This window comes from Triturus cristatus, chromosome 4_1 (assembly GCF_964204655.1).
Source record: "Triturus cristatus chromosome 4_1, aTriCri1.1, whole genome shotgun sequence".
Lineage (NCBI taxonomy): Eukaryota > Metazoa > Chordata > Amphibia > Caudata > Salamandridae > Triturus > Triturus cristatus.
Window position 1 is genome coordinate 753,189,839 of NC_140585.1, and position 16,607 is coordinate 753,206,445.

Genomic DNA, 16,607 nt, shown 5'->3' on the forward strand with positions numbered 1-16,607 from the left:
GGCCATCAGCCCCAGAAGCCGCAACACTAGCCTGACCGAAACCCAGGATAGAGGCCGAAAGATGGGAATCAGGGCCTGAATATCCCGGACCCGCTGTTCCGGCAGATAGACCCGGAACTGCGCCGAATCGAGAACCGCTCCGATGAAGAGGAGCTTCTGAGAGGGACTCAGGTGTGACTTCGGCACGTTGATGGAAAATCCCAGCAAATGCAGGAGATCCGCCGTAGTCTGGAGGTGGGAGACGACTGCCTGAGGCGAGCCCGCCTTCAACAACCAGTCGTCGAGATAGGGGAAGACTGGAACCCCTGATCTGCGCAGATGAGTTGCGACCACCGCCATCACTTTCGTGAACACCCGAGGGGCACTGGTAAGGCCGAAGGGGAGCACGGTAAACTGAAAGTGCTCTTGACCCACCGTGAACCGCAGGTAACGCCGGTGGGCCGGCAGGACGGGGATGTGGAAATATGCGTCCTGCAAGTCCAACGCTACCATCCAGTCTCCCGGGTCTAGGGCAGCTAGAACCTGAGCCAAAGTTAACATCTTGAACCTTTCCTTCCGGAGGAAGGCATTGACGTTCCGGAGGTCCAAGATAGGGCGTAGGCCCCCTTTGCCCTTCTTGGGAACCAGAAAGTAGTGGGAATAACAACCACGACCTACTTCTGGGCTCGGAACGCGCTCGACGGCCCCCTTGGCCAAGAGGGCCGAAACTTCCTCGTGGAGAAGATTCAAATGATTCCCCGAGATACGGTGGTGCTGCGGTGGCATGGCTGGAGGGGTCGTCTCGAAGGGGAGGGAGTAGCCCCTTCGGTCGATTTGCAGCACCCACCTGTCCGATGTGATGGACCGCCAGTGGAGCAGGTGATGGCGAACTCTGCCGCCTACTGGCGTGGAATGGGCCTGAAAGCTCGGACTAGGAAGGCTTTGAGGCGGATGCTGTCGGGGTGGATGTGGGCTGACCGCGTCGTCCTACAGAACGGCCTCGGCGGAAACCACGTCCGCGACCGCGCGCAGGTTGGTTCTGCGGCTGGTGGCTAGGCGTACGTGAGGAGGCACCCCTTCCTTGGCCACGAAAGGGGCGAAAGGCGGAAGTTTGCGACCGCGGGGCCGAGAGGCCCAAGGACTTGGCCGTAGCCCGGGAGTCCTTAAAGCGATTCAGCGCACTGTCCGCTTTCTCGCCAAAAAGGTGAGTGCCATCAAAGGGCATGTCCATGAGAGTGCTCTGGACATCACCCGAAAAGGACGTGGACCGCAGCCAGGCGTGACGTCTAAGCGCCACAGTGGTAGAAATCGCCCTACCCAGCGAGTCCGTAGTGTCAAGCCCACATCGGATAGCATGTCGTGCTGCATCTCTCCCATCGGCCAGAGCCTGGCTAAGTCGTGTCTGGACCTCCTCCGGACACAGGGGCAGCACGTTCTCCACCGTATCCCACAGAGAGTGGGAATAACGGTCCAAAAGACAGGCGGTGTTCAAGGACCGCAGGCCCAAACTAAGGGAGGAGAACAGCTTTTTGCCAAACTGTTCCAGTCTCTTGGAATCCCGGTCCGGCGGAGCGGTCGGGAAGGAGGATTGGGAGGTAGAGGCCTGGATAACCAGGCTCTCGGGGGTAGGGTGTTGGGACAGAAAACTGGGGTCGCCCGGAGCAGGGCGGTGGCGCCTGGCGACGTTCCTGTCCACAGGAGGAACTGTGGAGGGCTTGGACCAGGTGCCCTGCAGAACGTCAATGAGGGCCTCATTGAATTGCAGCAGAGGCTCAGTGGAGCTTGCTGCAGACTGAAGCACCTCAGTGAGGACGTTAGTCCTCAGTGAGGACGTTAGTCCTCACAGCCACGGCAGGTAGCTCGAGCCCAAGGGCTGCGGCCGCCTTGCGCAGCACCACAGAGAAAGCAGCACCCTCCTCCGAAGCCACAGTCGGAGGAGAGATGAATCCAGTGTCTGGAGAGGTATCCAGACCACTGGCCTCCCCCAGTTCATCTGCCCAGTCCTGTGACAGCTGAGCCTGAACGGCCATAGGATCCTCGGATCCCTCCCATTCGCCCCCGTCATCCGATTCCTGGTATGCAGGAGGAAGGATCGGAGCCGGGCGATAGACATAATGTGTCTCCAGCGGCGCCGAACGCGGCGTCCATCGACGCTGTAACGGCGCCGGGCCCGGAGCGAGGCTAAACTGAGGCTCGACGCCGAGCGGAGCCTGCGTCGGAGGTGGTACCGGCGTCGGCGGGGACTCGGGAACGGGTCCCTCGGGCACTTGCGGCATCGAGGCCGGAGCCGTCGACGGCGCCGGAGCCGCCGGCAGGCAAGGTTGCCCAGTCGGGTCTGCGGGGCCCGAAGGCGCGCCAGCGGGCGTCGACGGCGGAGCCAGGTTCCTCATGGCCGAGAGGAAGGCACTGACTTCCGCCGGCGTCGCGTCAGTCCCAGGGACCGGCGGGTATGGGGACTTGCGCGGCGCCTGCGGCTCCGCTGGAGCCGCGGGGGTGTAACCACCCTGACCCTCGGCCGAGTCGCGCGACCGGCGAGGGGAGTCCGAAGAGCGGTGTCGCCTCTTGGACTTCTTGGAGTGCTTCGACTTACCCGATGACTTGGAGCCAGACGATCGATGATGACGTCGGCTGCGGCTCCGCCACCGATCCATGGACCTCCTCCTGGACCGGGATCGAGAGGGGCGCGGAGCCGAGTGGCGAAGCTCGAGAAGCTTACGGGACCGCTCCCGTCTAGCCTTCGAGGTCAGGGCCTTGCAGTCCGAACACGACTCCGCGTCGTGGTCGAGGCCCAAACAGTAAAGGCACAGGCGGTGATGGTCCGTAACCGACATCAAGCGGTTGCAGTCAGCACAGGCTTTAAAACCAGGCATCCTACCGGCACCGGAGTCGAAACAAGATCAAAAAGGATCAAAAAACGTAGTCAAAAAAGACTAAAAGGGGTAAGCTCTCCCGTATCTGCGCTTACTGGCGCGGAAAAAAGAAGAACTGACGTCAGCGCGCGAGGGCGGCGTCTAAGTACTCCGGCGACGTCATTCCGGCGCACGACGCCGACGACGGACGCGGAACCGCAGACGACGCCTAGCGACGCGCAAGGGGTATTGCTGACGAAAAATCTTCCGGATCCAGTCTGACGCCTGGGGATATTCTAAGGTGAGGAATCTAACTAACGTGTTTCTTTCAGATCAATGCAAACGATCATGGTGTAGGATCTCTTAAAGCGTTTCCGGCAGACCAGGATTTATCTCAATTCTGTGACAGTCCAACACACAACAAGGGAGAGACACTGGACCTCATCATAGCTAAATCAAGCTTCATCTCATTAGAACCCATCACCCCTTGCGACTGGAGTGACCATCACAGCATTTTCTTCTCCGTCAATATCGAAGTAATGCCAAAAAGGAGTCAACCTCCAAAAACAAAACAATGGAAAAGGAACTTACAGAATATCAACCCCATCACCCTGGTAAACCGATGCAACTCCGCCTTGACCCCCACAACGGACATGGATGACGTCCATGACCTCACAGCCTTTTACAATTCCATGATACTTGAAATCTTGGAATCTACAGCAACCCTCAAAGAAAAAAATGTTTCCGCCAAAATTTCCAAACCGTGGTTCAATGACTCCCTGAACTCAGAGCGACGCACACTAAGAGCTGCTGAACGACTATGGAAATCTGCACCCACCGACGTTCACCTACATCACCATAGAACATTAAGGCACTCATACAACCGAAAGATTCTAAAGGCCAAGGCAGACTTTTTCAGAACCCAGCTGAACCAAGCAATCAACCGCCCAAAACAACTCTTCGAAATCGTCAAGCAACAAGCTCGCAACACGGCTAAATCTACGGATCTAAACGACCTGGCTACACTTTCCTGTGATGAGCTTGCAAACTTCTTCCATGAAAAGATACAGGCCATCGAGCTCGACATCCAATCTAAGAGGGTCCTCCCACAACCTGTGGCCCAGGATGCTAAAGCTTATTCACAATTCAAGGTCCTTTTCAGTTCTCCAGGGGAAGTCACAAATAACAATGCCTCATGGAAAACCTTCGAGCCAATATCTGAACTAAAAATCTATAACATTCTTCTAGCAATCAATCCCTCCAATCACTTCTCTGACCCCCTTCCTCCTGCCCTATTCAAAATGATAAAAACATCCATCCTTCCTTTATGGGCAAAAATTGTAAACGCCTCTCTGAGGCAAGGCTCCATACCAGACTGTCTTAAAATTGGGAAGGTTACGCCTATACTAAAGAAATCGGATGCCATCCCATCAGATCTCAACAATTACCACTCTATATCTAACATCCTCACCTTGGCTAAACTGCTGGAGAAATGTGTACAAATACAATTATGCAACCATATTGAGAACTACAACCTCCTAGACAATCACCAATCTGGTTTCCGTCAAGGTCACAGCACAGAATCTGCACTCATACACATATTTGATGACATACTAAATATGCTTGAACGCAACGAATCTTGCCTAATGATACTGCTTGACCTATCCTCCGCCTTTGACACGGTTAAACAGGACAACCTACTGTCCCTATTGGAAGGAAGGATGGGCCTCTCGGGCACAGTATTACAATGGTTCTCCTTCCTTAATAACAGGACACAAAGACTCAAGATGAAGAATACACTCTCTCAACCATCCGTGGTCGACATAGGCGTTCCCCAGGGCTCAACCCTATCACCTATTCTTTTCAACCTTCTAATGGAACCCCTAGCGAACGCATTGAAATCAGCGAATATCCTTTACCACCTATATGCGGACGACACCCAACTATATTTGAAAATCTCCACACCAGAAGACTTTATCTCCCTCAACGCCATTCTACAGAACACACAAAGCTGGCTCAGGAACAATCACCTCATGCTCAATACAAAAAAAACAGAATTCATTCTCATCTCCCCACCTAATCACACCCCAAAGATAGAGCAGTGGTTGAAACACCTATCAGTCTTTGACTGTGCTCCCCTCATCATCGATTCTGCGAAATCCCTGAGAGTCACCATAGACAAACATCTGAATATGAGGTCGCACATCAGTAAGGCTACCAAGGGAGCCAATCACCAGATGAGTTTACTAAGGAAACTTAAACCCTTCCTCCCTCAGAGCGACTTAAAAATGGCAGTGCAAGCCTTAGTGCTATCAAGATTAGACTATGGAAGCACCACTCTCTGTGGTCTCCCCAGATACAAGCTGGCTCCGCTGAGGGCTTCACTTAACGCTGCAGCAAGATTGGTATCAGGAGCTAAAAGAAACAGCCAAATTTCTCCGACCTTGAAAACGCTGAACTAGCTGCCATATGAGGCAAGAATTCAACTAAAAGTTGCCTGCATCGCCCATAAAGCACTACACAACAACACACCCAGTTACCTAGCTCTAAAGCTAGAACGATCCAGAGGATGCAGACAATTACGAAGCGCAAGTTCTCTACTTCTGAAACCACAACCCTTTCATAAAAAGAGACCTGGGTGCAGAGCCTTTTCAGGGATCGCTCCAAAGATCTGGAACGCCTTACCTCCAGTGGTTCGGGGAATCTCTTCCTTTACCGCCTTCAAAAAAAGAGGTAAAAATCCTCCTAATGAACCAATTCACGTCCTAAGACCCGACCCTATGCTGGCTTCGAGTCACCGATCCGATCCTCATATCACTGGCTACCTTGTGTGGATTGAAAGAGAACACTATTGGTTTGTTTATATTCACAATTCAGACCTAAGGCTCAATAACTTTATTGTCTGCAATATGACGTTGCCCTCTGGGATCTTCATGTTTTCGTCCATTGGTCTCCTATGTTATCTTATACCTATGTTATCTTATACCTTTTACCTCTTTTGTAAGTAATGACGAATATCTAATGCGTGTATACTACTTTATTTCTTATGTCTCTATAACATTATACTGTAAAGCGCTCTGATACCCTCGTGGGTCACGTTCGTGCTATATAAAACCTTATAAATAAATAAATAAAAATGTCTTAAAGTGCACAGGAGTTACATGAAAGAGGCAGCTGGCATCAACAGACTTCTTGTAGGTCTATACACCAATTGTCTTCATTATAAGGTCAGGCAAACACTTCCTCCACTTTGTCGTCTCAATATGGCTGTCTCTAGTCCGAGTGTGAACGGAAAAGTTGGTGTAGTGTCTTTGTGCGACTGTGGGGCAATGGGATAGTGCCTGAATCTGAGGGATTGAGTACTGGCTGCTCCACATCCGGATTGGGGCTTGGCTTCAGTCGAGTTCAAGAAGAATTCGGCTTGGAGTTGGATACCATGATAGGTTGTGGCTCCTCCACCAGCGCCAGCATTGACATCCGAGGGACTAGCGCCGACTGCAGGACCCGAAGTAGGCAATGAAGCCAGCGGGGAACCAAAAGTGCTTTTAAGGGGCACAGTTGAGACTGAGGACAGATCTGCCATCTGTGCCCTCTGAGCCCACTTTAGTAGTTTCCTAAAAGTTATAAGTGGAAGGATACATGTAAGCCAATAAAAAGGACAGCAATGAGGCTATACTGAAGGGGAGGAACAAACCACTGAATAGGAAGCCTGCAAATGAGAGTAACAGATTAGCATACCAATTGTAAGCAATGAGTGAGCTCTAAGCCCACTCTAAGTTTTTGGTATAGTCCACAAGACACATTCACCTACTAGAGAGCAAAGCGCTGAGCTACAGAGCACTTTTACAGGTCTTTTGCAGGAATTTAGTTTTACCACTATATGGCACCCCAATGTTGCTGGTTAACCTAGTTGTGTGGAAGTTCCGTACCTTAGTGTTCCTGTCCTCCACCACACAATGTTCTGGGTCATTCAAGACCTAGCCTGTACCTTGACTGAGTAGCACTAAAGAGACCCACGACACTCAAAAACACAATTACCAATGTATAATCACAACAGACATTAACTGGACTTTTTAAATGCAACTATTAAAGCGACAATTCTTTAACCCTTGGGGAATAGTTAACTGGATTTTTATTATAGTAACTTTTATCTTTGTGCTTTAGGCTTCTGGTTACTCCAGCAATTCTTGCAGGGTGTACATGCACTGAGGTGGATCAAGCTACCAAAGGGGAATGTAGGGAATAGTTTTGAGTTTTTGCCAAGCATGGTGTGAGAATTGCTGAATTTCAATAATGTACACACTCCACTACAAGTTTTTCACCTTTTGTCAAAGGAACAAGTGTGACATGAGGTAATAATGGTTCACTTACATACATATGGTCCTAACAAATGTGAATGTTGTCTTAACGTAATAACAAACGAATAGACACAATACTGAGTAGCAAATCCATAACCTAGTTATGCAGACCTTTATAGGGTGGGGGAGGTATCTGATGTTCTATAACACTTACCTCTTTCAGGGGAAGAATGAGTTTTATTACAAGATCCTTCCCTACAAACTGTGCCAGGAGTTCATATGAATCATAACTCTTGCTGGTGCGTGCCTCCATGACTTTGGATACAATTCCTTTAACCTCCTTTTCCTCTGCTACATCTCCAAACAACTCGTGATTAAATATCTTTGAAAACAAAATAAACATTATAAAATGTCAACCACAAACAGATTTAAAAAAAAAGGATACATGTTTGAGTGGCTAAATACCTTTACCTATCAGGTAGTTTATTTATTTATTTTAGCAACTTGTAAAGAGCACAAATACCCATAGGTGTCTCAGCGCTAAGTTGACCCTGGTAAGTTTCACACGGCTGATGCGGCAAGAACAGCAAAATATTTTCGAGGCAGTCTACTTTAGCCTGGGGGGAAGGGAGTAGCCTCATAATGTTAGGAGACATCTAAGAATGTATTCTGTGAGGTACTGTGTTCACTCAACTACATCCATGAAAACCATTGAACGAGATTTTGCTACTCCTGGGTCACTGGAGAGTATCTCTTCCTTGAGAATAAGAGGAAGAAATTAAATACACACATGTAGTTGATGTAATGGGAAGACTGTAGAAGTTATATAAGCAGTGACTAACTGCTCTTAGTATAACCCTTTTAAACACCACAAATGTTTGCTCAATTAACTACTACACTAAAATCCCAACGAAAGTGAGAATCAAACATGCTTACCTCAAATGAGTATTGAGTCTCTAAAATATGTTTCACTGTTGTTTTCACAGACACACCCATTTTAAAACAGCAGTTTGTATAAGGGGTTGGAATGCTGAAAAGTACTATACAAGGCACCAGTGCTTCTTTCACACCCTGAAATGTTTATACTGTTTCTGTATCGCATTTCAAAGTTGATGCCCAAAACTTATAATCAGTTATGCTCACACTGTTCTTGCTCAAATCATGCCTTGGTGATGATTAACTGAGGAGAGTTTAGGGTATCCGCGTAGGAGGCATGTAATGTTAGTAGAGTTTGGTAGGAGACTAGTACCAATACACAAAAGAAGAAATCATCTTATTGGAAATGAAGCCAATGTAACTATTAGAGTGTGTCACCATCTGTCACTCTTGCATAGCTCCCTCCCAGTGAAATCATGTTTTTGGCTATACAATAGTTCACTTAATTCTCTCCTTTAAATTGCTGTTCATCAGGCAAAAAAAACTTTTTTTAGTTATGAAGCTGGAGGAAATGTGTTTGGTTAATTACAAATAATTCCACCAATGTTTACAGAAAGCCCGTTGTAAGAAATTACTCATTATAAGATTCTGCATTTATTGGATAATAATGTAACCTTTAACAATAACCATTGTTAGCAAGGCAGTGGTATAGGTTACGTTAATCCTACTTCATGTAAGACACATAAGAATCCACCTTAGTTGTAATACATGTAGAAAGCTGTGACACCTATTAAATCAACACAAATATTATGATCATATTATCTGTGACAAGGAAAACCTATGATGTAAATAAGAACACTGACACGGGTAGAAAAACTCTCTACAGTCCAGGGAGCAGACTAACCAGTCCTTCTCTATATTGCATCTTGGATGTATGAATGGCCAACAAGAAATCCTTTGTGGACCTGTACATCTAATAAACAGACATTATGACCTGTGGTTGGAAAAATTAAAAAATAAATAAGCCAAAATCAATTGCAAACTATGACTGGTTTAAACCAACATGCGTGTGCTCAATTCAATATTTTATATTATATTGTGTTTGCAATGCATGTAATGGGCATTCCATGGTTGTTTTCATCTAATTCCAGCATCAAGCTTGTAAAAGAATGCTTTGACGTTTGTTCTAATTTCGTTAGCAACACAGATCAGTATAATGACACCTTGAGTCGAAGGATCACCTAATGAAACTCAACAGCTATTTCACCTGTGGGGCGCCTGCCACTCACAGAAGGACTAGTCAGAATGAATAAGCTACTTACCTTTGTTAACTTTCTTTCTAGCTACAGATTCCTCCGTTTTTGATCTTTCCTCAGGAGTTAGACTGGATCTGGAAACTTTTCAGCAGTACCTCTGTGTGCCAGAAAGTGGTGTCTTGCTGCTCTGCACGGACGCCATACCTGGAAAATCCATGCAGGCCTATAAATGTAGCAATCCACGCACTGACATCAGTTGCCAGACTGTCCATGCCCCCCATCACAGAGCCCCAAAAGCAAATTGGTATATCGTGTGCAGATTTTTAGACTTAAGATTTCATTACTGGACAGAGAAACAATCACAGAACAGGGCGGATGGGAGGTTCATGAGGAATATGTGGCTAGATAGAATCTCTACCAGAAAGAGGGCTATGAAGGGAAGTAACTTGTTCTTCTGATTAGAGACTTTTAGCTGAAAATTGCTCCTCTTTTGAAAGCAATAGATAGTCAGAGGTGGGTCTGTGGATGGACTAGAACCATAAAGTCCTGCTGAACCGGGAGGGCAAGATGCCCCTCTCTGCGCATCTGGCTGTCAAGGCAAAAGTGTTTTGTGAATTAATGGAGGGACGCCTGCATAGCCACCTGCTGGCAAATGTCTAGGCATGCCAATGCAGTGGTCGCAGTTTTGGCCTTGGTAGACTCAGCACTCAGTCCTTCCGGAGACTGCTTTTTGGCCAACGCATAGCAGAACGTAATGCACAGCACGATCCAGCGGGAGATGATGCTATTCTGCACTTACTAATTTTTTTTTGCTCCAGAGAATCCCACAAGAGCTGTGAAACAATCTATGTAGAAGCTAAGCGCGCTCTTAAAGTCAATGCGACTGTGTCTTTCCTCTTTCTTAGAAGGTGAGGCAGAGCATAGACCACCAGCAGGGTGATGCTTCGATGTGGAACGGCGTCACAACTTTCAGCAGGAAGGATGCCAGTGTCTACAGAACCAGTTTGTCTGGCAAGGAAGTAGTGTATAGCGGAGTAACACAAAGAGCTTGAAGCTCACTCACACGGCATCCCTGGTGGATGGCAATAAGGTGCATGGTCTTGATAGTAAAGAGACGTAAAGGACAGCTGTGAGGCAGCTCAAACAGTGTGCTCATCAGATAATTCAGGATGAGATTAAGGTCCCATTAGGATATGACAAAAAGAGAAGGGGGAAACATGTTGCAGCCCTTTCAAAAATCGCATCACAACCGGTGACTTAAACAATGGGGTCTGATCTGGCAACAGTAAAAAGGCTGAAAGTGCTGAAATACAACTTTAACCATGCCCAAAGCAAAGCCTCGCCAGGCAAGACACAGAAAAACGACAGAACATCAGATAATTTAACTTGGATGGGGTCAATCTGACGCATGCCTCACCAAACCACAAATTTGTCCAAATGACAGGCGTTTATGGTTTTGGTAGAGGGATGCCTAGCAGTCAAAAATACATCAACCACCTATTGAGGAAGATCAAATGAATTCAGTTTTTGCAGCTCAATTTCCAAGCATGAAGGTAGAGATCGCATAAGCCTGGGTGCAGAACCCTGCACAGTTGCTGTAAAAGCAGATTCTCTCGGAGGGGCAGCCTGATCGGAGGACAGATGATCAAACCCAGGATGTCTACATATATGAATTGCATATCATACTCGCCATGCCGATCAGTAGCTACTAGGATGACTTGAGCCTGGTCCACCCTGATCTTTTTGAGAGCTCGGGGCAGGAGTAGTATCGGCAAAAAAGCATACAGTTCCACTTGAGGTCCCCAAGAGAAAGGCAAGTTGGAAAATCTAACGTACATAATTAATGACATTGCACGCTCTATGCGGTTGTGAAAACATCGAGCCAATGTTTTACCCATTTGCAGAACAGACCCTGCGCCATTTCCAGATGTAGCTGCCATTTGTGATTGGCTAGGTGTCAACAGCTGAGATTGTCCACCCTGGCATTCATTGATCCTGTCAGGTGGTTCACCACTAGGAAAATGCCTTGGTGGTCCAGCCGTTTCCAGAGGCGTAAGTTCTCCTGACACAGGGTCCGTGACCTCACCCCTCCCTATTTGTTACAGTACAACATGGTGGTGGCATTGCCCATGAGGACCTGTATCAGTCTCACCCTGAAGGACAGCATGAAGGCGGGTATATAGCAATTATTCTTGGAAAATGTATACATGGAAAAATCGGTATGAAAGACACCTATGTATTTCTGAAATGGGAATAAAATATAGAGTTTAGAAACAGTAGATATTTGCACATTTCCGAAATTGAGAATACTCATACTAGCATGAGAATTATCAATCATTTTTCAGAATTACTTCTTTTTTACACATTGTCTTTCATTTTGAAGGCAGATATGCATCGAAAGTCAATAGGTATTAACAGTTGCTTTACAAATCTGAATTACCCTAAGTCTCCCGAGAAAAATGGCACCTCACTTGCGTGGGTAGGCCTAGTGCCCGCGACAGGAAACGGCGCAAAACGCAACGTGGACACATCACAATTTCAAAGTGAAAAATGACCCTTTTTTGGCAAAGTGCTTAGCTGTAGTTTTTTAACCCTAGCTCTGCCGGCTCCTAGGGAAACCTAGCAAACCTATACATTTTTTAAAACTAGATACCCAGGGGAATCCAGGATGGGGTGACTTGACTGCCTCTCACCAGGTTCTGTTACCCAGAATCCCTTGCAAACCTAAAGTTCTGGAATCTGCGTGGATCCACAAATTTCCACCCACCCCGCGTTCCCCAAAGTCTTTCGAGAAAAAATGGTACCTCACTTGTGTGGGTAGGCCGAGTGCCCGCGACAGGAAACGGCGCAAAACGCAACGTGGACACACCACAATTTCAAAGTGAAAAATGACCCTTTTTTGGCAAAGTGCCTAGCTGTAGTTTTTTAACCCTAGCTCTGCCGGCACCTAGGGAAACCTAGCAAACCTATACATTTTGGAAAACTAGACACCCGGGGGATTCCAGGAGGTATGGCTTGAGTGAATCGCCCAACGTTTCCTTACCCAGAATCCCCTACAAACCTCTAATTTAGCTGAAAAAAAATCACTTTTTCCACACATTTTTGGTGTGTGAAAGTTGTGGCATCACCGGGCTAACACAAATTTCCTACCACTCAGCGTTCCCCCGGGTCTGCAGAAAAAAATGGTGCCTCACTCGTGTGGGAGGCCCAAGTACACGCGGCAGACAGGGGCCCAAAACGTATTGAGGCGACATCAAAATTGCCCATCTCAAAACTACCTGGTTTTGCAAGGGGGGTCACCTGGGTATTTGGCCCCGTGCTCAGCGGCCACCTAGGGAAACCTACCAAACCCAAACATTTCTGAAAACTAGACACCCCGGGGATTCCAGGGAGGTATGGCTTGCGAGGATCCCCCAACGTTTCCTTACCCAGAATCCCCTGCAAACCTCAAATTTACCTGACAATATCACTTTTTCCACACATTGTGTGGGAAAGTTGTGGCATCAACAGGCTGACACAAATTTCCTACCACCCAGTGTTCCCCCGGGTCTCCCGATAAAAATTGCGCCTCACTCGTGTGGGAGGCCCAAGTACACGCGGCAAACAAGGGCCAAAAACGTATTGAGACAACATCAATTTGGGGGGAGCAAAGGCCCTTGCCCAAGGGGCCACTCCCGCCTCCCTGGTGTCTAGTGGATAGCCCCCTGAGCACATAGAAAGTTTAACTGAAATGAGCCTCTTGGCTCATTTCAATTTCGGTTTCACTGAAATGACGTCAGCGCGACGTGCGCGCAGATAGTCATTTCAGGGAAACCATGGGGTGGGGGGCGGGGGGGCTGTGATTCGGGAGCTGGGGAAGCATTTGGTGAAGACTCTGGGTGCTGTAGTGACCCCGAACGGGAGGACTTTGAATTGGTAGTGTTGACCCTGCACCACAAATTTGAGATATTTCCTGTGAGCGGGGTCAATGGGAATATGGAAGAAGGCGTCCTTTAGATCCAGAGTGGAGAGAAAGTGGCCCTGTTGAAGTAGTGGAAGCACCTGTTGGAAAGTGACCAAGTGGAAGTGGTCTGACTGAATGTAGAAGTTGAGTGGTCTGAGGTCCAGTATGGGCCTGAGCGAGCCATCCTTCTTTGAAATTAGGAAGTAGAGGGAGTAAACCCCTTTGCCTTGATGAGGCAAGGGGAATGGTTCTATTGCATGTTTTTGTAATAGAGAGAGAACCTCCTGTTTTAGAAGTGTTAGATGTTCTAAGGACAACGGGTGGTGTCTGGGAGGAATGTTTGAGGGTAGAAGTGAGTTCCAGGCAATAGCCATACTGGATAATTTGTCTTCCCCACTTGTCTGTTGTGATGGAATTTCAGACAGGTAGGAGCTGTGAAAGACGGCCCACGACAGGAGTGGTATGATCGGGGGGGAAGTGCAGGGAAGTCACTGTTTAGTGGTAGGGGAGGTGCAGCGGTTATTGCCGCAACCTCTCCCCTTATTATTGTTGCCTCTGTATCCTCCGCGAAAATATCCTTTGGGGGATGTTTGAGTGGGGCTTTTGTAGGAGGAAGCTGTTCTGAACCAGTGGTTTTTGAGCCGGCTCTAAAGGAAAAAGCGTCGAAAGGAGCCCCTAGGGGAAGGGAACTGTAAGGCCCCCCATAGACCATCTTTTCTAGGGATGTGTCGACTGGTGGCCCAAAAAGATGCTTCTGATCAAACGGCTGGTTTAAAATAGCAGTCTGAACCTCCTGCTTGAATCCAGAAATCCATAGCCAGGCCTGTCTGTGCAACAAGACACTAGTATTGATTGCGCGAGATGCGGTATCGGCTGCATCCAACGCACATTTTATTGAGGTGTTTGTAATTAATTTGTCCTCCTGGGTAAGATCATTGGCCTTTAGCTTGTACTGGTCAGGAAGGTGTTCCATGAGCTTTTCAAGCTCGTCGTAGTGGGCTCTGTCGTAGCTAGCCAATAAGGCTTGGGCATTGGCAATACGCCAAGGGTTTGCAGCCTGTGACGGGATACGTTTCCCTGATGCGTCAATTGATTTGGATTCCTTTTCAGGGGGTGCAGTGTCGCCTGTACCCTGTGACTTTGCCCGCTCACGTGCATTAGTTACCACAAGGCAACCCGAGGGGATTTGACCTTTAATATAAATTGGGGTATTAGGAGCTGCCTTGTATTTTTTAATCCACGCTGGGGTTGAGAACCCTGGCTCTGACTGGGTCCTTAAAAACTTCTGGGGCATGTTTTATCGAGCCTTTTAACATTCGCAGGGTGCTTGCTGTTTTTAGCGAGGGTGCGAAGGTTTCTAGCAAAATATCTCTTTCTGGGGGTCGGAGTGTAAGGGGACTCCATGGTATTGGGCAGCTCTGTTGATTAGTTGCGCAAACCCAGTGTTGCCATCTGGTGGCGACGACTTAGATGGATAGACATTCGGGTTATTATGTGGGTCAGGGTCTGTATTGTTGTCCTCCCAAGGGTCCACATTATGTGGGATAGTATGTGAATCATCATTATCATCCCCCTGTGGATCTGTATCCCCACATACGTCACCGCCAGTATCTGATGTGTGAGGTGAAACTAAAGGTTGTGGGGAGCGTGGAGGAGAAATCAATGAATGTGGATTAACTGGAGGAGGTGGGGAAGCGTTAGTGCCCATGTCCTCTCTCGAGGGAGGTATTTAAGGGTCCTCTGAAGTGTCCAGTTTCCTCTCTTTTGGAGGCTTGGCAACTAGTTTGCCTGTGTTTGGATAAATAAACAAAGTCTTTTGTTTTGGGTCCGAAAAATCAGGCTGAGTGGGCAAAATGTCTTTGTTCGGTGCCTTAGATTTCAGAACCGAGCCTTTCCTTGGACTGAGTCTGTGAGTGTTTTTTCAGCTCTGAGTCTTTTTTGGGCTCTGATCACTTTTTGGAGTCCGAGGTTCTTTTTGGCTTCGATGACTTTTTGGAGTCTAAAGCCTTTTTCGGCTCTGAAGATTTCTTCGGTTCAGAGTCTTTGTCTTGGGTATGCCTCGACGTCGACGAAGAGTCTTTGCCTTGTGGTTCCGGTGCCGGGGAGGACTTCCCGGCACCGGAATGGGGTTGACTCGAGCCTGAGTCGGAAGGCTTATGTTTCGGTTTCAGAGCTGAGCCCAAGGGCGGGGAGTCTGAAGTATGTTGTCGGTGTTGACCCGAGCCGGAGGATAAGGGTGTCACTGGGGCCTTCTTTGTTTTTGGGTAAAGGGGTTTCGGTACTCACGGACCGCTGAGCCGGGGTGACTGTCTCCTCTTCAGCGATGGAGTCATCAGCTTCGGAGACTTAGATGTCTTCTTCGTCACCTGATTATTCCAGCTGGATTTCGGGATCTGCTCCGAAGACGTCCGGAATTGAGCTGCTTCCACAAGACATTTCGTGATGCCGAGCCCGACGATCACGGATGGTTTTCTTTGACCTGAATGATGCACAGGCCTTGCAGTTCTTTTCTTCGTGCTTGGGGGAGAAACAGAGATTGCACACCTCGTGCAAGTCTGTGTGTGTGAACTTACACCACACAGGGGGCACTTTTTGAAAGTAGTGCTTTCCATTGACTGCAGGAGTGGTCGGCGCGGAGAGGCCCAACGGCACGCATCGAAAACGAATGCCAAGAAGTTTGTTTTGAAGATGCGCTTCAAAAAGGGAAAATGCGATCGAGACAATACCGTCGCGTGGAGAGAATTGAGCGTCGAAGGGGGATTCGAAACCGATATCGACCCGGAGCGCAGCAATGTACACCCGAAGGCGGAAAAAAACAATCAAGGATGCAGTCGATGCCCATGCGCACTATCGTCCTACGGAGGAGTCACCTACCTCGTGACTACAAAGACTTCTTCCAGGACAAAAACAAACTGCAAACATCCAAGCCCAACTCCAGATGGCGATCTATGCAAAAGTATACAATCTGCAGCTCATATGCCTCGAACATGGAATGTCTCCATCTGGAGGAAGGTATTGAGAGAGCATAGATCTAGAATATGTCAAAGACCACCAACTTTCTTAGGCACCAGAAAGTAGTGGGAATATCAGCCTAATTCTGGTATAAGAACCCCCGCAAAAGACCCTTGTGGCAAAAGCAACTGCACATCATGCTGCAAAATCCAGAGGTGGTCTTTTGTCAGTCTGTGAGGGAACGGTGGAAGGTGTGATGGCAAAAAGAGGAGCAGCAAAGCATATTCCTTGCGATCAATCTCTGGACCCACCTGTCTGACATGATTGCTTCTGAGCCCGGTAAGAATTGGTGAACTCTGTCTCCACTAAGGGGTTGTGTCCCTGCAAGGATCCGATAAAGAGGTTTGGCAGTTGGGGCTGTGAGAGGGTATAGGAAGCGGTAGTCTGAGCGGCA

At 48.1% G+C, this 16,607-nt stretch overlaps 1 protein-coding gene across 1 annotated transcript in view; it reads right to left on the bottom strand.

Annotated features, from left to right (window-relative positions):
- Window positions 1-16,607, bottom strand: part of UTP20 (UTP20 small subunit processome component) — a 1,051,825-nt gene that overhangs the window by 330,351 nt on the left and 704,867 nt on the right. Inside the window, exon 45 of the mRNA XM_085653318.1 lies at window positions 7,341-7,508. Within this exon, the coding sequence (XP_085509444.1) occupies window positions 7,341-7,508 (168 nt within the window). The remainder of the gene's footprint in view (window positions 1-7,340; window positions 7,509-16,607) is intronic.